This window comes from Corvus kubaryi, unplaced genomic scaffold, assembly GCF_017639235.1.
Source record: "Corvus kubaryi isolate FWS band 111438036 unplaced genomic scaffold, C.kubaryi_AGA036_p1.0 37249, whole genome shotgun sequence".
Lineage (NCBI taxonomy): Eukaryota > Metazoa > Chordata > Aves > Passeriformes > Corvidae > Corvus > Corvus kubaryi.
The window spans coordinates 8,128,841-8,154,387 of NW_024581072.1; the positions used below are offsets into that span (position 1 = coordinate 8,128,841).

The 25,547-nt window shown below is 41.0% G+C and overlaps 1 protein-coding gene across 1 annotated transcript in view; it reads right to left on the reverse strand.

Annotated features, from left to right (window-relative positions):
• Positions 1-1,422: 1,422 nt before the first annotated feature.
• Positions 1,423-25,547, reverse strand: part of CAST (calpastatin) — a 50,120-nt gene continuing 25,995 nt past the window's right edge. Inside the window, exons 4-30 of the mRNA XM_042023614.1 lie at positions 25,140-25,199; positions 20,935-20,985; positions 20,610-20,666; positions 20,339-20,455; positions 19,227-19,325; positions 18,611-18,712; positions 17,960-18,040; positions 17,812-17,865; positions 17,109-17,204; positions 16,869-16,964; positions 16,084-16,182; positions 14,840-14,923; positions 14,136-14,183; positions 11,643-11,747; positions 11,239-11,334; positions 10,774-10,875; positions 9,668-9,751; positions 9,113-9,160; positions 8,855-8,950; positions 8,218-8,343; positions 7,356-7,457; positions 6,203-6,295; positions 5,722-5,775; positions 5,198-5,287; positions 4,292-4,371; positions 3,168-3,234; positions 1,423-2,652 (exon numbers count right to left, since the gene is read on the reverse strand). Coding sequence (XP_041879548.1) covers positions 3,177-3,234; positions 4,292-4,371; positions 5,198-5,287; positions 5,722-5,775; positions 6,203-6,295; positions 7,356-7,457; positions 8,218-8,343; positions 8,855-8,950; positions 9,113-9,160; positions 9,668-9,751; positions 10,774-10,875; positions 11,239-11,334; positions 11,643-11,747; positions 14,136-14,183; positions 14,840-14,923; positions 16,084-16,182; positions 16,869-16,964; positions 17,109-17,204; positions 17,812-17,865; positions 17,960-18,040; positions 18,611-18,712; positions 19,227-19,325; positions 20,339-20,455; positions 20,610-20,666; positions 20,935-20,985; positions 25,140-25,199 — 2,178 coding nt within the window. The 3' untranslated portion in view covers positions 1,423-2,652; positions 3,168-3,176. The remainder of the gene's footprint in view (positions 2,653-3,167; positions 3,235-4,291; positions 4,372-5,197; positions 5,288-5,721; positions 5,776-6,202; positions 6,296-7,355; positions 7,458-8,217; positions 8,344-8,854; positions 8,951-9,112; positions 9,161-9,667; positions 9,752-10,773; positions 10,876-11,238; positions 11,335-11,642; positions 11,748-14,135; positions 14,184-14,839; positions 14,924-16,083; positions 16,183-16,868; positions 16,965-17,108; positions 17,205-17,811; positions 17,866-17,959; positions 18,041-18,610; positions 18,713-19,226; positions 19,326-20,338; positions 20,456-20,609; positions 20,667-20,934; positions 20,986-25,139; positions 25,200-25,547) is intronic.

Consider the following 25,547-nt stretch of genomic DNA (forward strand, 5'->3'; position numbering starts at 1 on the left):
ATCTCGGAGGTTGGGTTTTTATTGGTGGAGTTTCTGGTTTCTAAAGGCACTTGTGAACAGCCTGCTCTGTTCGCCTGCTGAAGACATTTCTGTACCGGACTTAAAAGAAACAAAATCAGTCCCTTGCCACTTGTGCTTAAGGGCACTTGATTTCTTTGCTCTTCAAACATGCCCTCGACATGGAGTCCCTGGTGTTGATGTCCTCGGTGGTTCCAACCTGCCTCAGTTTCCTCATGGATGTGCCAAAGCAGATGGAACTTTAGCGGAGCTAAAGACTGGGGGGAAAAAGAATCAGAACCTAGAACTAATCCCAAAAGGGTTCCACTGTGCCTCCCTTTTCTCCCACCTGGAGATCAAAGCCGCCCAGGGAGTCCAAACCCACTTTGTGGATGTTGGGAAGGCGCCCCGTTCCTTTGTCGAGGGCCAACAGCTCTGACAGGAGCCTGCAGAAAGCACCACTTCACTCTGCTCACGGTGAATTTCTGTGTATTTTTACTTATACATGTATTTATCAAGAAATCAGGAATTCTGGGATAGCTGGGCGTCACGTCACGCCCATGATGTTTTATGCTATTCAAGCACTGCCGACTGCTGCGCTGTAATATTTTTAAGAGCCAAGAGGGAAATTTCACAAAAACTCAAACTGCAGGCAATTTCAGTTAAGGTCTTTGTGCGCTTTTGTGCAGTCATTTCTTTTGTGAGTAGTAATTGCCATTTCTGCTTTTAACTGTTCATCACTAAGGAGAATTAAGTGGCCTTCCTGGTACCCCAGAGCCCCCTTATTACTACCTCCCCACCCTTTAATTTAGGATGGCGTGTGCAGATGCACTGCAGCCCTCCTACAGAAGAGATGGGACCTCATACACAGGTATTTCAGGACTGGTGAACTTACTGTGCGCTTTTACCTGGGCACAATAAATTTCAGTGATTTATGTCTTGGTCTTCCAGCTGCCTCCCTGCACGGTGGCACTCCACAGGTTAGATCTGGTCTTGGTCAAGTACGATGCAACTTTGAAATCCAAAGGAAAAGGGGCAAAAAACCTGTAGTAAGGAGTAGATGAGGTCGTGATGGCCTTCACAGAGGATCGCCAACAGGTAAACAAAGGGGGACTGGGCACTGGAAGGGCCTGCCCAGAGAGGTGGTGGAGTCACTGGTGCAGGAGGCGTTAAGGAAAAAGACTGGATGTGGCACTCAGTGCCATGGTCTGGGTGACAAGGTGGTGTTGGGTCACAGGTTGGACCTGACGATCTCAAAGCTCTTTTCCAACCTTGACTGTGTATTTTGCATATGTTTTTTTAAACATTAGATTCAATTTTTATGTGCCAGTGTTTGCAGGTTTCTTATTATTTCTAGGCTCTCTTCTGCCTGACAGCAGCAATGAGACACCAGCAGCAATAAATGAAAAGCCAGGAACAGCACAGTGCGTCCTTAAAAACTTTATTGGAGCGGCACGGTGCAGACTGCAAAGTACAGTCACGAGTCTAAATATCCCCAACTTCAGTCCCCACACCATCCCTGCCTGCAGACCCTGGGCTCTGCTGCCGGTGGCTGCCCCTTGCCAGCCTACGGCCGAGCTGTGCACATGCCAGGATGTGCAAAAGGATGTTCTGCAGGGCAGGGAGGCAGAGGAAAACCCACAGAGGTGGTGGCAGCCCAGGGCTGCGGCAGCCGACCCGTGAGAGGCACCTGGCCGTGCCTGTCCTTGCAGGGAACAGGAGATATGGGGCTTTGCTCCCTGCAGCATCACCTGCAGCCCCATCCCTGCATCCCCTGCTGGAGTGCCAGGAACAGGAGAACTAGAAACAGTGCAAAATAAGATAAAAAGGAGCCCACCCATGGACCTGAACTTTGATCGCTGCTGAGGCTCGTGCACCTCATTTCTTTCCCCACCCTGTGTGTTGGTAGCTGTTACACTTGTTATTTGTCCAGTCCAGGAGACTCCTGAAATTACGAGATAACAGTACAGATATAACTGGAAATAATGGTAATTAAAAAAAAAAACAACAAACAAGTCCTGCCCTAGTGTGTTTTACCTACGGCTAAAGGCAGCATCCCAAGTACCTGCTTTATGTCCAGACGTGCTGGAAGAAGCGGCTAATCCCCAGTTTCTCACTCTTTAGCTACCCCACAGCTGGCCTGCAGCTCCCCACCAGGAACTGGCCTGAGCAAGAGGGTGCACAGCTCAGCTGACGGTAGCTAAAGCTCACTATATTCCAGAATACTTATGCATTCACTGCAACGTTAAAAAATGCTAGCACATATGAACCCTTCAGAGATTTACAGGCACTATGTGGAGATTATGTGCAAAAGTCGGCAGATTTTTTTTTTTCTGGGTTTTTTTTTTTTGGCATAGCTCTTCATCGATGCAATATATTTCCTGCAAATAGAAAGCATTCTTTCCCCCTGAACGCTGAAGGGAATTACAAAGAAAGTCAGACGATGTGAGTCTTAATAAACTGAATTGCTGGGGGAAAGAAACAAACCACCTGAGTCTACTACTGGGAAAAAAAGAAAAGATGAGAAAAAGTCCAGCAAGTATCACTGTACAAAAACCACCCAGAATAACTATGTGCTTTTGGCATCAGCTTTTGTTCTTCAGGAATCATCATCCACCCACAGAAAGAAGACATTTTACACGATGCACCAGGATCCTGGGGGGAAGAAGACAAAACAAAACAAAACAAAAGCTCAGAGTGCTCCTCTTCTCTAAATTGGAAATAAAACTCACAACATGAATCTGGGAAGAATTATGGGAAACTAAACCTCTAGTCAGGCCCTGCTCCAGAAGGGTCCAGAGCAGAGGTAATGAATGACACAAGCTCACTATCCTAAAGATCAAAACCGTGAGCTGAGATGTGCTTGGTCCTCATTACCCTGTGAAAATGTCTTGGAGGAGCAGCACCTCACACCTTGGAAAGCTTGGAATCCACAGCCTAAAGGAGTGTAGCTACATGAAGTAGTTCTGTAAAGACTGAATGGATAAAGGGTGTGAAGAAAGGTCTTTTCTGCCTGGGAACACTGAAGTGCAAAGCCATCCCAAGCACTGTGTCTTAACAGCAGCTCTAACTACGGTTTGGTTCAAGGACTGCCAGCAAAACTAAGCTTTAGTTCACAAGTGCGAATTGTCCTTGTGGTCGCCCAGGGAACAGGGAAGAAGAAATCTCACCTGGTAAGGTTAATGTTTAGCTTGCTTTCTGCTTCTCAGATTTGCTGCTGGAGGACTGTCCCTTTGCCTAAAGAGAGGATGAAACAGTGAGAAGCTAAAACCTAAATCAGGCAGTGACAAGACACTTGTCAGAATCACAGCTCAGGCATAAATACAATCCGCACTTGAAATACAGAAGTTCAGCAAAAGTATGTGACTTCTGTTGTGTACAAATATTTTCACCTTTTCACCATCAATTGCTTTCTTTCAGACAGAGTGGGCTGTGCCTGACCTCGTCATTCCCTGTTCCTCAACACCCTTTTACCCACACCAGTGATCAGCTCACAACATCCTCCTGAAGAGGAGATAAAGACACTCCTCAACTTTACACTGGGAATTTCAAGTCAGTTCTGTGGCCACATAAAAGGCACCTGTGGTGATTTAATAACAACAACAGGAAATCCCGTAACTGGCATGTAAAATGTAAAATTCCCAGAGCAAATGTAATCATCTGATTCAGGCATCTACTGCAGATACCCTCTGTGAGAGCAACATGATGGAACAAGTTTCACCCTAATCTCTATCAATTTTCTGTACTTAGAGATAACAAAAGCCAAGCAACCCTTTTTATCTTATTCCCACCCCCACTTTTTTTTTGAAATTAGAAAGAGCTGCCTGCCTTTCCCCACCATGTTCATTCTGCATATTTATGAAAGTATGTAGGTCTTCATTCATTTAAAAAAATAATTTATGATAATAACTTGGGAACCTGGCTGTGGTTGTAGGAGTAATTTGGGGAGGCTGCTACTCAGAACTGTCAAGAAATGAGAGAAGTGGTGGGGATCCTGTCTGAGGCAGCTATAGGCACGCAAAGTTGGACTCTTAGAACAACAAATCTGGGAAGAAGAAGCCTGTGGAGCATGCACTGAACCCCCTCAGAGGACCACACTCTGTCTGAAAGACACGTATGTTTATTTCCTTTGAAACAGACAGGGGCCTTTCTCCTATGTGCGTGTTTACAAAAATGCATCAAGTTCAACCTATTGATGTAAAACTCTCCCCAGAATAACAACCCTGCAACATGAATCCAAAATCCAGCTGCCCCTCTCGTGTGACTGTCCATACTATAATAAATGTGTTTATACCGTTTTAGGGTCTCTGAGCTTTCCTTTGTCCTTTGAGCTTGGTTTAGTGGTCGTAGCTTCCTTCCCACTTTTGTCCTACACTCCAAAGAAAAAAAATAATTACAGTTACAAGGAGAATAGAGCACTGATGGCTCCTACTCTGGTATCTGCCAAAACACAATCTTCTGAATGTGGTTGGCAGCCAACACAGGCTGTGCTGACTGGAGACTCTGCATGAGAAAAACCTGGTAGAGATGGGCAGATTCTGTATTTACTACAGAGCAGTAATGCTGCAGCAGCAGATTTAGTTCACAAGCAGACGAAGCAGCACTTGAAACACCAGAGGCCCTGTCTTCAACTGCCTGAGGATTCTGCAGTGGCCAGAAGAGCTGTTTGGAATCACAGCTCTTTCCTCCCAGGAATTACAGCTGATTTGAACGTCAGTTTCAAAGCTGCTGCTCCTTTTCTCACTGCAAAACCTCCCCAGTCCATTCCTTCTGCTTTCTTCTTGTTATCTGCTGTTTTCCCTAATACCTCTAAAAGTCTTTGCTCCTCTCTCCTCCTCTCTCCACAAAACCCTCTTGAACTGTGTCTCAGCTCAAGCCTACAACCACTCCTACACAATTCCTCCTGTCACTGAGGAAAGGCTTCTCTGCCTCTCTGCAGTTTTTGGACACTCTAAAAACTGTCACCACCTTTCTCTCCCCAACTTACTTCTCCAAGCCTGTCTAAAAGGTTCTAATTACCACAAACCTTCCTGCTTCCAAGTATTTAATACACAGCAAAACGCATCCAGCCTCCACTGCAGTAGTGAGACAATCCCTGCATCTTGACAGGCTTCCTGTAAACCTGAACAGAGCTACTGCAAAGAACAGTGAGGAGTGAAAAACTCTTTATTTTGCAGGTCATTAGTAGAAAATGTCCTACCTTTGAGTGCTGGGGTGTAGCAGGGGCCTGTGCACAAGTATCAAAGTCACCTGATAAGGCATCAATAGCTGCACTGTCATCCGCAGGTTTCTGCAACAATTTTAATTTTGAAGTCACAAAATATGCAACCCAACTTCCCACAGTCAAACTAATGGTTCAGGAATTTGTCTGCTTTAATTAATTATCCCTTTCTTAAGGAAAAACACACCTGAACTGTACCATTTTTACACATATAGCAGAGATGTCTATTTGAGGTTTCCAAGAGGCATGATTTCTTGAACATTCATAATGCAGCTGTACATAAAAACTCCAGTTATTGTGAAGAGTTACTCTTCACCAAAGTTTTACTGTCCACACTGTTCCTATTGCCTCCTGCATTTATGAGTATTTGCAATGAATAACCCCTTAAGCCTACAGTGACAAAACTTTGAAACAAAATCAGAGCCCAGAGCACGAAAAAACCCACAGAATAAATATCATGAATATGAAAAAAATCCTCAGTAAACCCCCATCATAAATGTTACCTTCTGTCCTTTGTGCTTCACGTCATCCTTTGAATTTGGCTTTGCTGGTTTACTCTTGGGAAGAAAAAAAAGCACATCCTCATTTTGAACTGGCCAGATTAGTTTTAAAATACAAGTATTTACATATGGCATTACTGGGTATTCACAGATTTCCAAGCAAGCTGCACCATTCTGAACAGATTCTTTAGTAGTTCAAAGTGATTAATTTGTTCAGAATGCCCAGTTGAAAAAGAGAAAGAAAAACCCAAAACCAAAACAAACCAACAATGAAACTACTTTTTTTTTTCTTTTGCTTTTTGACTTATAAGCATGCAAGGATAGAGCTACTCTCACTGCAGGATATTCCAATGTTTTACCCTAATACATAGATACAGTACAGTCACTCACTTATTCAACTTGTAATTTCAAAAAAGACAGACTGGCTCAAGACAGACTCAAATCTCCACTGTTGCAAATAAAAACTAGGCAAGTTTTTCCTTACCTGCTCACCTGACTCCAGAAGTTTTAGACAGTCAGGTGGGATTGTTTCATCTCTCTCTCCAAGTTTGTCTCTGTGTTCAGATTTAGCCTTTTCCTGAAAGTATTTAATTTTTTAACAACTTTAATACCCCATGTTAGAAATATTAGCAATGAACAATTCAGGGCGCTTATCAAACTTAGGACAGACAGCCTTTTCCACTTCAAAATTTTAAACCTACTGGGAAAATCCCCATTTATTAATTTCACTATGAAGCGTGTTTCATGCCTGAAAGTTTTAAGAACTGCGTTTGTTTTTCAACTTATGCTGCTCTGATTTTTCGCAGCACACTGGGAACATGCCACAAAGAACATCACAAGGAGGTTTTCCAGCAGACTGCTGAAGAACATTTTTGTCTTTGTTAATGGGAGACATTTTAGGGACCTCTTTTTTTCTGTTGTTTTGGTTTTTTTTTTTTCCAGCTAAGATTCCAGCCTAAACTTACTGATAGGCAGCATATGGTGGTTTTGTTTTTCCCCAGTAATGTACTTCACTGTAGCTTACAGTACAATTTACAAGTAGAAATTATAATTTATTACTACTATTATGCAGAAATTAATTTTCTTATTAGCAGAAGGGCCTTGATAGGATTTTATGAAAGACTAAATGAAGACAAAACCAGCAGAAACAAGGAAGTTTAACAATGTGACTGATTGAGTGAACTTGATATGTGTGGTTATAAAAGTCAAAGCTTGACAAAAAGAGGGCCAGAAAATCAATTTTAGAAACTGAGGCCCAAAAAGACACCTGAAAAATTATGAGAATAATGGCAATGAAAGGCACTGAACTAAAATTATTTCAAATCTTTGGTTAACATTTCAACACTTGCCTCCAAGTGGCTAAAGTATATTAACCAAATCAACATTTTTCACAGAACACACAAGTAACCCAGATGACTGAAGAGTGGCTGATATACCTACACATAAGAACATGTATTTTTTTCCAATAACCTTACTCTTAGAACATCTAAAATCCCCCATTTCATATACTCCTGTGAGTATATGAGAACTACTGCAGATTCTGGGGGTTTTGGTGGGGTTTTTTTGTTGGTTTCGTTTATTCCCTCCCACCCCTCTTTCTGCCCAAATTGCTCAAGTTTCAGAATGTCTTTTGTTACCTTTACTTTATCAACAACTGGCTTGTTCTCATCAGGGTCAGGTTCCCTCTGTCCCAGGGAATCAGACAGGAGATCCACTGCTTCATCCATCTCTTTTTCTCCCTAACAAAATAGAAACACATTTGTGAAAGCACATCTGCTGCAAAAACTATGTAATTCATCAATCTAATATATAAGTACTGGTTAGTGAACTGTACAACTTTGAGTGAACAAAGAGCTCTCCCTTTGTAATTGCAGTGTAGCATAATAGCTGGGGAAAAGACAGAATATTTAGACCTGCAGAAAACATAATTTCAAGAAGGGCTTATGGAATTAATATTTTAATGATTTTGGTTTTTTATAAATAAGCCTATCTGCTGTAATGAGAACAGATCTATGAAATGATTGGCAATTGTTTGGCAATGGTTGTTTGGCAATTGCCATTCGTTTTGCCATTTTATCCAAAACCTGGATAGAAAAAAATCCCTTAAAAGCAACACAGGTGGGATGAGCTTTGTATTCCCCTTCCAAACCAGGCTGGGAGCACCAGGGGAAGATCCCTCTAGCTGGATAAAAATGTGTGAACAACACTGCCATAAACACCAGGAAGGAGAGTTCCCCTGGCATTCAGAGGGGATCATGGTGCTGCCTGTGGAATTCTGTTGAAAATGGAGGGTCCACTCATTCTTTTTTTCTTTCCCCCCCCCTTTTTTTTTTCCCCCCCAGGGGAACATTTTCCTTCTCTGCAGTAGCCGTTTTTAGCAATACACTATTAAATTTTGCAACAATCCACACTGGTAAAACTGTCCGGATCATATTGCTGCCTCTCCTCACTATTCAGCCCCTCATTTTGAGGTAAGGACCTACAGGAGAAGTTTCTTACTGAGGTAGAAGCTGCAGGGGCTGCTGAGTGCACTGAGGAAACCATAGCAGCAGAGACCACATCTGAAGAACTCGCAGGCTTGGCACCCTCCTTGTCTTTCTGGAAGAACGAGACACACAGGGGGACCCACAGGAAAACGCTCATCAGACTCCACACATCCAAAACACAGCACTCACACAGGTAATTTCTAGGACTTCATTTTTCCTGAGGAGCTTTGCTTATTTCAGATTGAAACACACTCCCACATATACACTGTGCGACCATTCCTCATCTCAGTTTGTTGTTCTGGGTTAAAGCCCACCACAGCTGAATTTTTAACAGGTTTAACATGACTCCAACAGAACTAAGATTTCACCAAGCCCATCTAATATTCCCAAAACACACTTTTAAAAACCTCAGCTGCAAAGCACTGCTTATGCAAGTAAGTGGTAAAAAGGCCACCTAACTTTAACAAACAAACAAACAAAAAAATCCTAGTTAAGTCCTGCTCTCCTATTAACTTATTGCAAGAAGTATTTCAAGTTTTTAGTTACTGGATTTCATTTAAGGAACTTTACATAAGGGAAACATACAAAATGTCAAGATTATTCAAACAACTTGAAAATAAAACCATCTTTCAGAAATCAATTATACTCACCTTTAGTACAGTTGATGTAGGTAATGGTGCAGCTGGTGACGGAGAACAGGAAAATCCTTCTGTCAAACCCTCTAAAAGATCATTTTCACTCATAGGCTGCCATTGAAAAGAAAAAAAAGAAGATTGTAAGTCTCTTCATCTCTTAAAAAGTAAGCAGGTAACACAGCCCATTTTTAAACTGAACAGTGGGTAACCCTGCTGACATTTGGTAAGTAAGTCATGAATGAAACAGCTATTTGAAATAGTCACTTTTTTTACCTGTGACTTCTCTTCTGGTTTTGGTAGGAGTGGTTTTCCATCTTTATCCTATAAAGAAAAAAATCTCTTGAATTAAACCAAGCAGTCCTTAAATGGCCATGCAATACAAGCACTCTGGGAGCACTCACTGAGCAACCAAAAGTGATACAGGGGACAGGGATCTGAGCAGCAGCCTCTACAGCATCTACTGCTGCTACTCAAGATGCCACTTAAAACATCCAGGTTCTTGGGGGTTTTCTTAACAGCTTTAACCAATCATAGTTTATTTAGTTCTAAAATACCAGAAGCTACTGAAAGACTCCAGCATACTAATCTCAGAATTATTAATCTGCAGGTACCTGCACCTAAAACAGTTCTATGCCCATGCAGGCATCCAACAGATAGATGCCAGATTATTTGTGGGAACTACAAACCAGAATTTCTAGATACTATAAAAATGGATGAACCAAAACATCAATGTTTCAAAACGAAATGGGAGTCTTAGTTTCATCCATGTGTTCTGAGGAACAGGAATGAAGGGGAAGCAAGACTAAGACAGCACATTAAATAAATTACTTTGGCTTCTGTTAAGCTGTACTCTGGAGGAACTGTTTCTTCGTCTTTGCCCAGTTTTTTGTGTTGCTCCTTTTTGGTTTTCTCCTGTGAAGGCAAAATAGGAATCATGGTAAGAAAAACAACTACCAACAGAAATGCACACGAGCAAGCCTTTCAGCCTTCAGTCTTCTGATTCAAATTGGTCTTTCTCATTCAATCCAACCACCAGATACAAATCCCATGAAAATTAAAAGAAAGCATTTTCTCTTGAGAAAGCCTTCACTCCTCTGCCTGATTCTCAAGAGGCGCTACCTATTTCAGTAGCGCTAGCAGAGGTAAATGGATAGACAAGGGTGGACCGAAATCAAAAATACCTCTGTGTCTTAATCCTTGACATTTCTGGAAATCCACTCAACAGCTGCCTGGCCTACATGCAAAAAAGGGCTGAACAGAGAAATCAGTGGCCCACTTCAAAGATTATTACCCCCCATACAAGTTATGCTGGACAAAGGCCAGTTAAGAAAAGGGACTAAAGCCAACTTTGGGAACTTTTGCCTGGCAGAATTCCGGCCACCCGAAGGGCTGCTTTCTGACTTCAGCTTCTGGTTTCTTGACTCCAGCCAGTTCCATCTGGTTTAGGGTGGCACATGGGGGCACATTCAGACTGTGCCTATGAACAGCACTCCCTTAGACAGGATTTCAGTGACTTACTTATGGCTCCCTATTTAAATATATAAACCCCCAAAGTTTTGTGCATAACTCCTATTTTAAACCCCTCATCATAAATTTGGTTCCTTCAGAAAAAGGACCATACTGTGTGCTACCCCTGATGGGCACCTCAATTCTGCTTCAGTTCAGCAGAAAGACATGATAAAAACACAGTTTTCATAAACTGACTGAACTACTGCACTGCAATAGTCAGATTTATTAGGAAAGTGTACTCACTGTGTTGAAATCCTACTAGTACTTCCTAAGCAGAACAGAACTGGTTTCAACAGTACATTTTGTTTTTTAAAAAAGTGAAAACACAATGTCTACATTGTTTGTGACCTGAGGAAATGGACTAACGCTGAAGGTAATTACATCAACAGTCTATTTTTTGAGGTCTGATTTTTTTTTTTCTCTACCTTAACTTTGTCCACAACAGGCTTTTTTTCATCTGGATCAGGCTCTGTCTTTCCTAAGCTACCGGACAAGGCTTCCAGTGCTTCATCTGCTACAGGACCAACCTGCATGGGAGTTGATACAGCAAAAAAACCCAATTTTTAGTTTGATGAAACCCGTTTTTTGTCTTTCTCTGCAGCCCCTAGTAGTTTCACAAACAGCATCTCCTTTAGGGCAGTAAGAGCTAGAGGAGACCACAAGAACTGTCAGTTTGGCTTCCTCTTTGAGGAAGGTCACTGACCATTTGTTTTGTGCTTGACTTGGCTTTTTTTTTCTTTTTTGGTGAACCCCTCAGCCCTTGTGGGTTACCACTACAGAGGAAGAACATGCAATACTGAAATGACCACCATGACACTGTGCTCTGCCATTCCATATGTGAAACACTGAGTTGTGCTTTAGCTCCAGCTGAAGGGGCTTCCACTACTTACTGAAGACATGGGAGTTGCAGACTGCACAGTGCAAGCTGTGGCACGAGGGACCACTTTGTCCTCAGCGCGTTTTGCAGGCACAGAACCTGACGGCTTCTGAAACAGAACAATTTACTCCGTATTTTACTGAATATGCTTAGAAAACACAAAATGCGCCTGTTAAACAGCTTTTTTTCCCTTCTTTTTTTCTAAATACAGTACTAAGTGACAAAGAAAAGTCTAAATTTAAAGGCAGAAGATTCTCAATGAAGAGCTGAGTGACAATACTGCATGTTCCACTAAAGGCAACAGGAAGGGTAAAACAGGAAGAGAAGAAAAAATGTTTTTCTTGAAAGAACAGTAGCACTACCCAGTCTTAGCAAAACTGTCAGTGTCAGCTTCTCCAGCGACCCAGAAAGACATACTTTGGATATGTTGCAGGGCTTTGGTGCTTTGGGTTGTACTGCAGGCTGTGCAGGGCAGGCAAAGTCCTTTGAAAATTCATCAACAAGATCAGATTCACTCAGAGGCTGCAACAACAGGGGAAAAAAAAAGAGACATATGTGGCACAGGTGACTCACTGCCTCTTTTTAATTTACTTTTTCAAGAACTGTATTTCAGCTACTCATAAAGCAGGAGAACATCTGTAGCCTACACTGAAATAACCTTTCACAATTACGTGCAACAAAACAGCCTTAATTTTGCAGTGCATAAAATCAAAGAAAAACCACACTTCAGAATAAGTTTGTTTCTTTGTTATCGTAAGTCAGTGTAAGGTAGAGCACTGTGCATATAAAACATAACACAGAGAACCAGATATACACTGTTTAAGACATGGCTACTGAAAAGGAAAATACGGCCTCTGAATTAGGAAGAAAATGCTAATATTTACTAGCAGAATTAGAATTGCTTGAAAGTTCCCTTAGCCTGCCCTCTGACTGCTGACACCCAGTGGTTTTCACTGTGCACGTTTCGGTGAGTAAAAATGCAGTTTTAGTTTCCTTCTGTGTGTGATCTACTACAATCTACTGACACTATGTGAACTAGGCCTCCACAGTCCATGTATCTCTATATGTGTATACCTGAAGCTCCTGGGATCCTCCAAATTACTCTTCACAGCTAAATGTTTAAATCTTTGCTAGCAGTGATGGCCATTCACTTGCTGCATGGAACTTAACAGCTTAGGGACAGACTCATAATGCATAAAATGACATTTCTGAGAGAGAAATCCCTCCCTTATTCCCTTCCCCTAATTCTTTACAAAATGTCTCAACACATAAGGCCCCACTTTTCATAATGCCTGAAATCCTCCTTCAGACACTAAATAAAAAAAGGCATTTAGGTAGTAACTTTTATTCACAAAAGTAATACCATGGCATGCGCTTAAGACTATGCAGAGTGGAGGTCCAAAAAACCAGACAAACCCTAGCTGAAATCCTGAAGGAAGGCTTTCATCAGCAATCACAGAAGAACTGTAAGCAGCTGATGGTTTCTAGCTATCAACACAGCTTTCCCCACTTTGCTGATTTTAGTTTCACTGATCTAAGTATCAGCAGTGATTCCAAAGGAATACTGGCACACACATCTTCCTCAAAACCACCTTCTTTAAATTACCCTGAAGAGGTGCTCAGAAAAATACTGCAACATGTGTCTGATACTCCCATGGTTCTCCTACAGAACAAGGATTTGATTATATTTGTGCCTCCCATGAAGGGAAGTGGATGAGCATGGGAATACCTGTTTTTCTACTAACCACTTAATAATCCTTTGGCACAAGATCTCAGGATTCGGAGTTTGTGTTCTGTCCTGGTTTTGTGCAGGACTTCAGCCCAACTGTGAACCAACCTCCCTTAGCTTATGCCATGTTCTCTTCTAGAGCTCTTCTACTTTTTTGTGTGTGCCATCTCTTTTGTGCTCCCTGTGGAACAGGCTTATCTCCTCAGGGTTATTATCTCCTGGCAGCAGGGCCTAGTTCCCCCAGAGCAGAGCTGCTCTCTTTTTCTCCTCATGACATGCCTGGCAGGAGTTCCCTTCTGTGCAGCTCTCAAACATCCACCAATCAAGATAATTGCATGTCTGAGACCTGACATAAAAATTTTTAGAGACCAAAAGTCTTTTTTCCATCACTGCTTTTGCATTCCTCCCCTCCACACTTTAACCCTAAATAATAGGAATTACTTCATGTTTCTGATCAGAGGGCACTGTGTCATTCTCACTCAGACTGGTCCTGACCTTCACACTCGTTTCAGGAGAGCAGAGATTTCCTGTGCTTTTCCAGTTTTTCGCAGCACTCCTCAACTCACAGTATTTCCAAAGTGGAGCCCTCAGTTTCTTCAACGCACAGTTCCTTTGCTTTCTTCCTGTGCCTTTAAAATTAATCTTTGCTACTCTCTCTTTCAATATTTTAATCCTCTCTTGCCCTTTCCAGGCCACGATGGATACTCTTTGCAAAGTCCAGATTGTTCTTTGTGATTAGGAAGATGTCCACAGCAGCTTTTTTTCCTTCTTTCCAGTAATTTTCCTTTATATTTGATCACTAGTGAGAGGAAACTGTCAAGAAAACAAAAGATGTTCCTGCTTCACCTCTCTGTGTCCTTAACAGCTCCAACAGACCTCTACAGAATACCTTACAGTAACTCCCCCCACAGACTTTCTTTGAGCCAGCACTCATTTTTGTAACTCTCTCCTGGTCTTGGAACTCTCTAAACCTTTTCCTTATATGATCTCTTCATTCACAGACAATGAATTTCAATAAAACCAACTTCCACTTGGTGCTTCTGACCAGCAGGTTTTGTGCAAGGAAGTAAAACACACAAGCAGACCAAGAGACTTACATCATGGCACAGAGAGAAGTGATGACAGAGAGGGAGAAAACAGGATATCTAGCCACACTCCTACAATATTGTCACTTTTCTAACCTTTGGTTTTTCTTCAGGCTTCAGCAATATTGGTTTTCCGTCTTTATCCTAGAAGGAAATTAAGTATTATTGACATTTTTCTGTTGTTACAAGAAGTGCCATATTCAATAATCACCAGCAAAATAATGTGAAGTAAATGACATACACGAGAATTAATCAGTGACAGAAATTCCCCTAAATGGGGAATTTTTACATGGCCAGGTAAGTAGATCAAAAAAGCAAATGTGATGTCAGCACAATACAAGAGACCGAAAAGTGTTCTGCTGTTGTTTTGCCTGACTTTTAACCCATCTCCATCACTTTGGGTGACAATCCGAAAAAAAAAAAAAAATTAAAGAGAGTGCAATTTTCCCACCATTTTACATCAGTGTTCCAAGGTTATGTTACAAAGTGATACTGAAGAGCACTCCTGCAAAGGGATGGATTTTACAGCGCTGAGATTTAATGTCAGAAACAAGAAATGCCACTCTTGGAGAAGGAATGGGTGACTTGGCAAGATAAGATCTCTGCCCAGAATGCTTGGAAGAAACAATAATGCCCACAAAGGAAGAGGAGATCAGAGGTACGGAAATCACCAAGGAGAAAGACATTGATGAAGTATTAGCTTGGCTTGTTTTCCCCATGTTCTTTCTCTCTCTGTAATGAAAGAGAAGTGTCAGGCACAGAGCCCTACCTACAAAGCAGTGGAGGCATGAAAAACTTACCACCTCCGGCGTTAACCTGCACTCTGGAGGTATTGTGCCATCATGTTCTCCAGCCTTTTGTTCCTTTTTCTCTTTGGCTTTTGCCTTAAAAAGAAAGAACATTAAAAAAAAAAAATCACTTAAAGAAATTAAAATAAAAACTCCAAGTGCACAACCTCGCCATCAGGATTCTTCCCCCTACTGCGTGCAGAAGGACTGGCATCAGGTGAAATTATTCCACGTAACAGCATACTAAAATCCCTCCAATAATTCCTGTCAAACATCTGTGGTAAAATCATAACGGTTTAGGATTCAACACCATATGTGAATATGGCTTCATTATTTTAAATCCTAAAGAATTTTAGACAGTATTCAGAACTCTATCTTTGTGGCAGGCACTTTTAGAATTTTTGTGTTTATCAAATCCTCTTGCATTTTTTTCTTGAATTTCAGCACTCTGATTACACAAGCCAGAATTCTGTATCTTTTTCCATTACTGGCACCAAAAAAAAACCTTTTAATTCTCTGTGCTTCCTTCATGAAGAAATGAATCCACTAAGTTATCTGAAGGCACAGACTGACTAAATCTGCAACACAAGAAGCTCTTTTTTTGTCAAAATTTAGCTCAGCAGCAGAAGATTTTTTACTATTTCCCTGTCATTTGTTTGCTCTGAGCTGTAAGTGAAGACAGGAAAAAACCTGCTCTAACTATGGTTACAGGCAGAGTTTGCAAAACTAAACCAAAAAGTTAAAACTTAACATGCAAACACAGGATTGCTGTTTAAATTCTATCTGTTGAGGAAAAACAAAACTTGCAAAAGACAGTGAAAGGCAAGACTCAAATTAGAAAAATAATGGAGTTTGATGTAAAAAGGAGCACACACACTAAAAGTCAATTAGAAGTCAAACAGCAAATATGTGCAAAATGAAAGCTTGCTATAAATTGTACAGAGTGCTGGGGGAAAAAAAACAAAGAAGAGCTATATCTACCAGTGAATGTGTATATACATGCATGTTTGCCTGTAAAAGCAAACAAATTATATGCTTATAATTTTCCAGACCACTTTACTATGTTCTACTCTACCCGTATCCACCCGGGATTCTTAATTTTTGCACTTTCCTAATCAGTGAAGACTCACACATTCCTTATGCCCTTAATAAGAAAGTCTTGCTATTTTACACATTTGTCCAGTGTCTAGCAAAGAGAACTCGGGATTCCACAGCCAGAACCGGGAAGCCGGGGTAAAAAAGGAGTGAGGTGTTACCTCTGACACCTCTACAACAGGGGTAGGATCTTCTTCAGGTTCAGGTTCAGGTCCTCCAAGAGTATCAAGAAGAGCATCCATTGCATCGTCTTTAATTTCCTGTATTTAAGAAAACGTGCAAACGATTTTGTTATTTCTTTAAACTGACACAGGTTTTTTCACCTTTTTATGCTGTATATGAAGAAAACAGCCAGCACCAGATTGGTCATTTTGGTTTGCCTTTACCCAATTTCCTTAACACCAAGTTACATGCTAAGAATTAGCACAGTTTTAGTCAAGACATGGGGCTCTTCTTAAAGAGAGAAGAAAAAAAACCAGGAAGTAAAAAACTGCCCAAACCCCCACAGTGTCACAATGACATGTAACACAATTCTCATATGCTCTGACATGGCAAACCCAAAAAGTGCATGGTCACACTTGCTCTATTCAGAGGGGGAAAAAAAGAAGGTTCATAAAGCATGAGAAAATTACATCATATACAAGTTTTAAATGCAGATCACAGAGCTAAGACGTTTTTCCTACTAATATTTCTACTGTACTGCCTCTATTGAGAAGAATCACAGTTATTCCGCAAAAGAATCCAGAAGGAAAATCATCTGATCTCTAATACAGTGGAGTCTGAGCAATGGTAGTTCTTGTTATCCCTGTATTTTCTATCATAAAAGAGGATTTACAACTGAAAATGAGAATGATTAGCATCTTTACAAGACCAAGAGCACATAATAATAGCATATGCCTGTAAATTTTAATTTTAACTTAACTAGTGAAAGAATGACTATGTGTACCTCTTTTGTTTTTGTTTTCTTCTCCTCAGGAGGAACTGAGGTCTTAACTGAACTTGCTGCTTGTGCTTGCACAATTTCTCCTTCTTTGTTTGGCTTCTACGAGTGAGATGAAATTACAGGTGAATTTGCAAAAATAGAAAAGAAGCAGGAAATTTTATCATTTTAAAATGAAATATTATGGTAACAGTGTCAATTTTTCCTCACAATAAATGCATGCAATGGCAGGGAAGGTGTCAATACCTCTGTCAGACTCGTCTTCTTCTCCTGAGCAGAAGCAGTACTGCAGGTGAAGTCAGATGACAGGGCCTCTGCAAGCTCATCATCCGTCATCGGCTTCTGAGCAAGGAATTGCAAACCAAGTTATGACCATGAGAAAGTTCAAATATCACAGGTCAAACTCAGTTTACAGCCTGAGTCTGTCCCACGATTACTCACACAGTGACCTCATTGGCACAAGTTCCTGACACAGCAAAAAATAAAGGTGCTTGCCCCCACTGCTTGATTCTTGTCTCAGATAAGCTTTTATTTTTAGTAACTCAAACTTCCCAACCAGCAAAACCTAGCTGGCTGACAGGAATCTCTGGCCAAGCGTAGAAATACAAGTGGTTTTTGCTGAAGGCATTACAGAGAGATTCCTGCTTGCACAGTATTTTTTCCCTTTGTTATTCATATGCCCAATATCTCAGTAAGTATTTATTTGACTTGTTTCAGCTTCGGTGTCCTGAAAATTCCTGCATCTTTACTAAAAACATCTGTGCCAAGCTCTATTTAGTTTTATCAGTAGCTAGGTTATCTGGCCTCCCACATCCCCCTCCCACTGCCTGGGACTGGGACTTTTGCAGAACAGGCAATATTTATATTTTCCTAGGAATCCAGTGATAACTGGGTTGTTTTCACCTGGGCTACTCTCACCTGACAATATATTAAAAAAAAAAAGCCTTACTTCATCTTGCTCATTTGCTTTTGGTGGGACCACATCTTTGCCATATCCTTTGCTCTAAAATGAGAATTAATTTTGCAGTAAATGGAAAGCAGAAAAATCCAGTATGACAGAAAACACACATGAAGAATGTGTTTTTTAACTCACTGACCTTCAACAGTTTAACATAATCTGGAGGGAGACTACCCTCACGTTTTCCCAATTCTTCCAAGTATCTTGAATATATGTCTTCCTGTGAAAATAATGCACATATTAATGTTTGTGTACTGTTCTTTACTGAAAGAAATTTCTCATAGAGCTACCTACAATGACACTGCCAGAAAGAAAAGGCATAGATTGGCTAGGACACTGTAGAGTGTCTTTCAGTACCTATTGTCATGCACACGCCTCTGCACCAGCTTCAGCAGTGCTCATCATCCAGCAGAACTCCACAAATCCATTCCCAGATTACTAATTTAAACCATGTCACTGTCTCAGACTGTAGGACGTATTGCTGTACCCAGACTGCTTTTTAAATATTTATAAATTTTTGTCATGTTTTACTGAGCCACTGAGCCTGTAATCCTAATCCTTCTTAGGTGACTCTCCCATTCAGACCCAGTGTTATGCATTCTTCAGCAAATTCCCAGAACTCTGTCATTTCTATATTAACAAAACCAACATTAAAATGTTACTGTGCACACTCTGTTTTAACTCTCAGCAGATCACAGCTACAAGTCCTGAGCAAACGCAGTAATGAGCAACTACAGATGTAATTTAGGGATGGATCTTCTAAGAAATAAGAATGTGAAGTGTAAAATACCGTAATTTCCGGGCCAGTGTAAACAGGAGTGGTAGGCACATCTTCCTCAGGCCCACCAAGGGTATCTATTAGGCTGTCAAGTGCTGACTCATCCATACCAGGCTAAAAAATAAGCAAACCATTATAGAAGTTACCAAGGTGTACACAGGGGAAAAAAAAAAAAAATTCTGAATCATCTGGTGAATCTGTAGAAGACTCCTATAAACCAAATGAAAAGCTTTCTTTCAGCAGGGCATGCACTTGCCAAATTTTTCAGCGAGAATTGTTCTAAACTCAGTTCTCCAGTATCATTAACAAGGTATTTTCTATTTGTGTATCAGTTGATACATATATATATTCAAAAATAACCAAAGACAGAGAGTAATTAATTTTAAACTTGTGTAATTTTAAGCTAGCTTCTAAAGAAATCCCATTTGACAAAGCAGAAATGACACACCACTGGTTTTTCACCTTTTCTTTCAGATGGTGCTTCACCATCATAAATAATGAGGATGTCTCAATACTTCAGCAGTTACCCATCTATTTTTTTTCCTGAAACTGAAGTCTTTCAGAGAGAGAAGCACCCTCTGAGACATTATTACAAGGGAAGCCTTTGTCTAAGGCTATGTCTACCAACCTCAGTACTTGATTTATCAGCAGCAGCAACCACACTAGGACCAGCTGTGCCTGTTCCAGCAGCTGCACCAGTCACTGTGGACATCTCCTTGGACTTTTGCTGGAGCAAAATAAAAGAAAAATTAAGGGATGGTTTACTGAAATGTTAAAAGAGAGACAAAAACACCCAACGCTGAGGCTGTGTACATTTTTTTAATCAGCAGCTGTGGCTGGTACACCTGAGCAGCACCCAGATGCTTGGGCAGAGTGAGCTACCACCATAAAAGCTATGCTTCCAGTATGATTCTGCTGTGGGAAAGAAAGCTTTCTATTTTAAGCACTCTACCTCCTTCTTTTTACTTTGCCAGTGAAAGGAATTTGCACAGCAAGAAAGACTTTGAGGCCCCTTCCAAGTCTCTTTGGAAAGCTGTCATTTACTCCTGGTAGCTCTCAATGCACCATTACACTCCAGCTGCAAAAGGTGCTCAAGTGGGTGGGATGAAAACTGCTGCAGGCAGAGAGGTGGAGGAGCAACACCACCACACAAAATGCAGACTTCTGCATTACTGACACTCCCATTTACAGCCAAAAATAAGGGTGTTGTAGTGGAGCTGAAGGAGGCCTTCGTGTTACCCTGGCCTTGTCACCAGACACATGCAGAACCAGGAGACCGAAACATCTACATCCTGATGCCACCACATGCTTTTCCTTCATATTTTTTCTCCATTTTCCCTGGGGAAATGACCCCTCCCCAACTTTTTTCCCCAACTTTCCTCACTTTAGTTTCTTCCAGAGCCTTCCTGCTGCATTTGGAGCCAACACTGCAGTGAGTGGGCAGGCAAAGAGCCTGACAAAGAACCAATGACAACTGTGCAGCTACAAGGAACTTAAAAATAACCTCAGAGAAAAACAGAAGAGCCCCAAACACACAGGAGCAGGCCTAAAACTGTGGTGGCTCTTCATGTTCTTTGCTTGGCCAACAGCTTATCTCCATAGTGATTTTTGGGGGCCCAAAGGTCTCACTTGACAATATTCAGCTAAAGAATCCATCTGGATGTGGATTCCTAACATCCCCTCAATAAAATAATAAAAATTGGCTTAAATAATAGAAATTGGTTGTTGCTTCTGTTATACCTTTGCTGTCTCTGTGGAGGTTGCTGGTGGAGGCTGCTCAGCCTGAGTTGTAGTTACTTTTCCTGTGTTATTTGGTTTGGAAGCTGTTGTCACGGTAGGTGTTGTTTGGTTTTTTCCCTGTGTAGAGATAAACGATTATCACTAGATGCGGAGGGCTGGCTTTTTATTTTTTCAAACTATTTTTTTAAGCAAAAGACAGAAGAAAAATACCAGAAGAAACCCTCTGAATTAAGAAATTCAAAGCGAGAGAGAGAGAAATTACACAACTTACATCACTTGGTTCCTTTTGCTTCTCTTCAGACAGCTGTTTATTCTGAGAGTCTGTTGGCTGTTATAAAATAAAAAACAGAGATAATTTACCATTTCCACCACTCAGTGCTATGGAACACGATCCATGCTAGTCCAAGTTAAGTACAAGACAGATCTAAAGATGGTTCATGGGACATTTCTTGGGCTGTCCCGAGTTTGTGCACAGGTATGTCACAAATTACACACCGGTTTCATATGACACAGAAATAGCCAGGAGTTCAGCCTCTTTTTTCAGAGTTAGTAAAAGGCCAAAGTACAGCACCTCTGCAGAGGTGAAAGGTATTTACCTTGTCTGACTGGGTGTTTTTTTCAGATCCTGCTTTGGTTGTCGTTGCAGACTGAAATATAAATGACATTTATTCAAAGATTAATATGCATGGTTATTTGCAGAGGATCAGATTATGTAAAGCAGAATATCAGACAGGTCCACACTTGCTGGCACACATGCAGTCTAACTACTATACACTAATCTTGCAGTTCACAACATCCTAACACAGGCTGCCAATGATTTAAGAGCACTCAAAGGTGTGCAAACGCCCACACACAAACTCATTCCTCACACGGGGGATTGAGAAGGGAAGAAGATGCTAAATACAGGGACCAGTTTGATAACAAACCCAAATTGCCACTACCAATTTCTGAAATAACCTCAGATGTTATTTAATGAATTATTTTTCTCTAGTTTATTAATAAAATAATTATAATTGTAAAGTAAGTAATTATAAAAATACACACAGTCCTGATGGAAAAGACATTAATTACTTAGATTCAACAGGACATACGTGGGGTGGGATACGTTCAGGTAATATCCTTATACTACACACAGCAGAAAATTTGTGTTTTGCTCTCCTCTGTAACCTCCTAATGCTCATATTTTACAACAGAGCTGAACAACCTGGCTAGGATAGTATGACATGACTGCACTTCCAGGGTTTACACATGAAAATCTTCTCCAGTCATGCCACAAAATCAGTTCCTGTGATTCACTCAGTCAAAGTACAGTAAGCAATAAATTTCTAGTAGTAAGAACTGAAACTGAAAAATTAAATAGTTATATCTGGTAAGAAGACAAAAAACCACCCTCCTCACCATATTATTCTTATTTTTTCTTGCTACTTCAGCCAAACATTCACTACCATTTAGAATCACCCAGCTTCCGTTTTCTGGCTGACCACACAGGGAAATTTGCTAAGTTTGTTTACCATTTGCTACGCAAGTATTCACACCCTCACACTGAACTGCAGACACTGGGCTGGGAAATCCTGAGCACACATTAAATGCAGATGCCTGGGCATAATCCTGGCAAAGGTCTCGAAGATGTGGACCAGGGTAAAGAACACACCTCCACACACAAGTGGGGAAATACTGATGGAGAGGGAGAACCAAAAATTCTCCAAGTGAGAAAAAGATATTTAAAAAAACCCCTTTCTTAAAAAAAATCATCACTTAACCTCTCAGGTTCCCAAGCCCTCCCCAAATTCCCTGCTTTTTATTTTGTCGTGATGCCTAATACCTGATTAAAGCACAGTCATTCTCAGGTTCAGTCATGCTTTATATGCTCCCACCAGTGTGTCCTTATTACATGACTACTGCTAACTCAAAGACACACACATCCATTTTTGTACCTGCACACTAAATAATCCTGTAATGAAAGGATAATCCTAAACTTTTCCAGTGTTTAAGACAAAGTAAGGTTTTTCTGTAACATCTATTGTAGAGAGTCAATCAGTCATGGGATGTCCTTCAGCAACAAGATGCAAAAAAATGTAACAGAAGCGCAAGGATGAAGTTCAAAAAACACAGAGTTTGACTTTTCTTGCTCTGGGACTACTGCCTGCTCAGGATTTTAAGTACCCTGCTGTCAGAGCACAAATTCAGGTTTTTCTTATCTGCTTTTCAGAAGAAGACTAAACACACCTTGTTTTTGCAGGACAATAAAATATACTTGCACTTCTGCCCACACCCAACAACACCTGTACAGAACACTGAATACAAATTCTCAACCTGCCAAACCAGTTATGAACAACTGCAAGTCTCCTTTTTTATACTGTAAATATTATTTCACTGAATACTTTATGCACCTTCTGTGTAAGGTATGCATCATTCACTGTTCTTTCGTAACTTTTAAAATGTGCAGAATTGCCCATACTATAAATTTATGTTTGGCAGTGCTAAGAAGAAATGAACCCATATGGGCAAGGATTCGATTCAGGACTTTCACACAAAAGCATGCTGAGGCCACAATAAAACACGTGATTATAAACACCTGCTCACACACAGAGACACATCTATTTAAATACAGTTTTAGCAATTACAAAGCTCAAATCTAATTTAAAAAAAACAACCAAAAAAGCCCCAGGCAAATCAAACCAACAATTTTTGTATGAGACCACCCATTCAGAGGAATTGTTCAGCCATCCTTTAAACAGAGTCAGCTGTGAGCAGCCACAGACCGAAGCCATGGCATCAGCTGGTGGCATGCACTGAATTCCTGTGGAGAAAAAGGTGTTCCACTTCCCCTTCAACTGCCTGCTTCCACCTGCACTATGCCAGGATCTGAGAGCAGGCATTTTAAACTGACTGAAAAATGGTCTGGAAATGAAAAAGAATTCTTTTACACTGGTTCCCTGGTTGCACGAACACGTGCAAAAGGAAGGCAGCTGAAGGGGACGTGTCGGGGACAGTGGCAGTGGCAGCACCCTGTTTTCCTCCAACCCTGCAAAATCCACTGGGTGCTGGCTCTACACCCTTGTCCTCCAAACTCTCCACCTAACACCGTGCTTTGCCCACAGAACAAGAAATTCCACATTCCTTCCTCTGTCACAGTGAACTCAGGGCTTTCTCAGAGAGGCACAACTCTGCAGGTTCATTAGAGACAAAGGATACACACACAGAGAATTGAAAGCTGAAAAGTGGTCCAGAGCATGTTTAAGAGCAGTGGCACACTAGAGAGACCTCAGGAAGGACAAATGAGATGTGGTTACAGCAGGCAATCAGGAAAGAATTTGCAAGAAATTTAGGACTAGAAATTGAAGTGACTCAGCAACCTCACTTCTTTTCAAAGAAGTCTACTGTCAAAAATGCAAATGACTTGTTTAATCCAGCAGGAAAAAGACATTAATAATGCAACAGACATTAAAAGAAAACATTAATTATGGTACACATGCAAATGCAGGCTACTGTTTCAAAGGGATTTGTGTCTACCAGTCTTACAGTGCTGAAGAATGCCTCTGCTACTCTATTTTTGGCTCATTTACCACATTCTTCTGAGAGTTGTTTTAAATTTCAAGTAGGGAAAGACAGTAGCTGTCTGGGTTAGACCATATGGAGAACCACAGCATTAATGAACACGACACAAACGAGTTTGCCCACAAACACAACAGGGAGGTGAAACCAGAGGCTGGCAGATGACTTCATGTGTGAGTAATTATGATTGTACACAAATTAAAAATTTGTTTAATTGCCATTCAGCTCGTAGACGTATGTGTGCATGGAGGAAAAGGGTTTCAAAAAGCTGAGTGGAATGTAATGGCTAAATTCAAATGCAGAGATGGGAGATGCAGGCCAGAATGACCAGACACAAGAAGAAAAGGTTGTTGCAAAGAAACTTCCCATTTGATAAATGGAAAAAAAAAAAATCACTGTGAAGGTGACCAAACCTCAACTCTGACTGTGCCAAAACACTCAAAAGCTGCCTGGCAGGGCCTCCAGCAGCGCTATTTACGTGCAGAGCTGGCTCTGCCTGCACCAGAGCACCTGCAGGGGCCTCTCCCACCCTCACCCCTCCAGGCATCCCTTTACTGGCATTTACACAAGGCGCAGGCAGCCTGAGCCTTCACCACCACACAAGTCCCTGCTGGCCTCCTTTGGCATCCAGTTTTTTGTTGGTTTTGCTGTTATGACTGTGGAAAATGGAAGAGGCTGGGGGGGGAGCACCATTAATCATTTGTTTAAACAACACAGGTAACTCCTGTTAGGCAACAGAGGCGTGACGGAGGACAATGACTCTCTCCTAACAAGCAAAGGACGTGACTGATGACACAGCCCTGACACTGAGGAAGCCCCAGCCATAAAACAAGACAGAACAAGCATGAAGGGCAAAGGCAAGGGAGCTGTCAGACAGAGAAACACAGGAGATTAACGAGAAGATGCAACTGCACATACAGAGAAAGCTGAAGCTCCTCCTGGATTTGCTGAGTATGTGAAAAATCATCACCAGGTAAATAACCCTGCAATCACACTGGGGGGAGCTATACCCAAGTCACAAAACGTGACAGCTAAAATTAAGCATTGCAATGAATTTTCTTTTTATTGCTGTCGTAAAAACCTCTGGGCGCTTTGAATAGCATTTTTTTAGTTTTTCTTTTTTTTTTCTTTTGAAGAGGAAACTAAGCTACAGATAAGAAATACAGGTAAAGTTACTCAGTACCAAAGTGTTAAAAAGGAAATTCCATGCCTTCATACATGCATGATTTTCTTCTGAAATTCTTACCCTGGTTTCAGATGGCTTCATAATTTGTGGTTTTGGTGCATCCACAGAAGGAGACTGCTTCTAAGAGAAAAAAACCCAACAACTTTACTTTTGTTATACATGCTTAGTATTAAGCAAGCATCAAGAATCTGAATTCACTTGTTATCCAGCTGAATAAAGAATAAATTATTTTTGAAAATTAAAGAGTTATTGTTTTAGGTCTTTTGCCTGGCCTGTATTTCGACAAGATATACACACAGAATTTTGACAGTTTGATGATGCCCACAGACCTTCTTTAAACATTATTTTTTCTCCTCTGACATGTACTCACAGCAAATTTTTCATCAAGTACCAAGACAAACCCAAATCCTGCTCTCACACTGAAGCATATGTACTTACTTTGCAGGATTCATCCATGCTTCTCTTTAA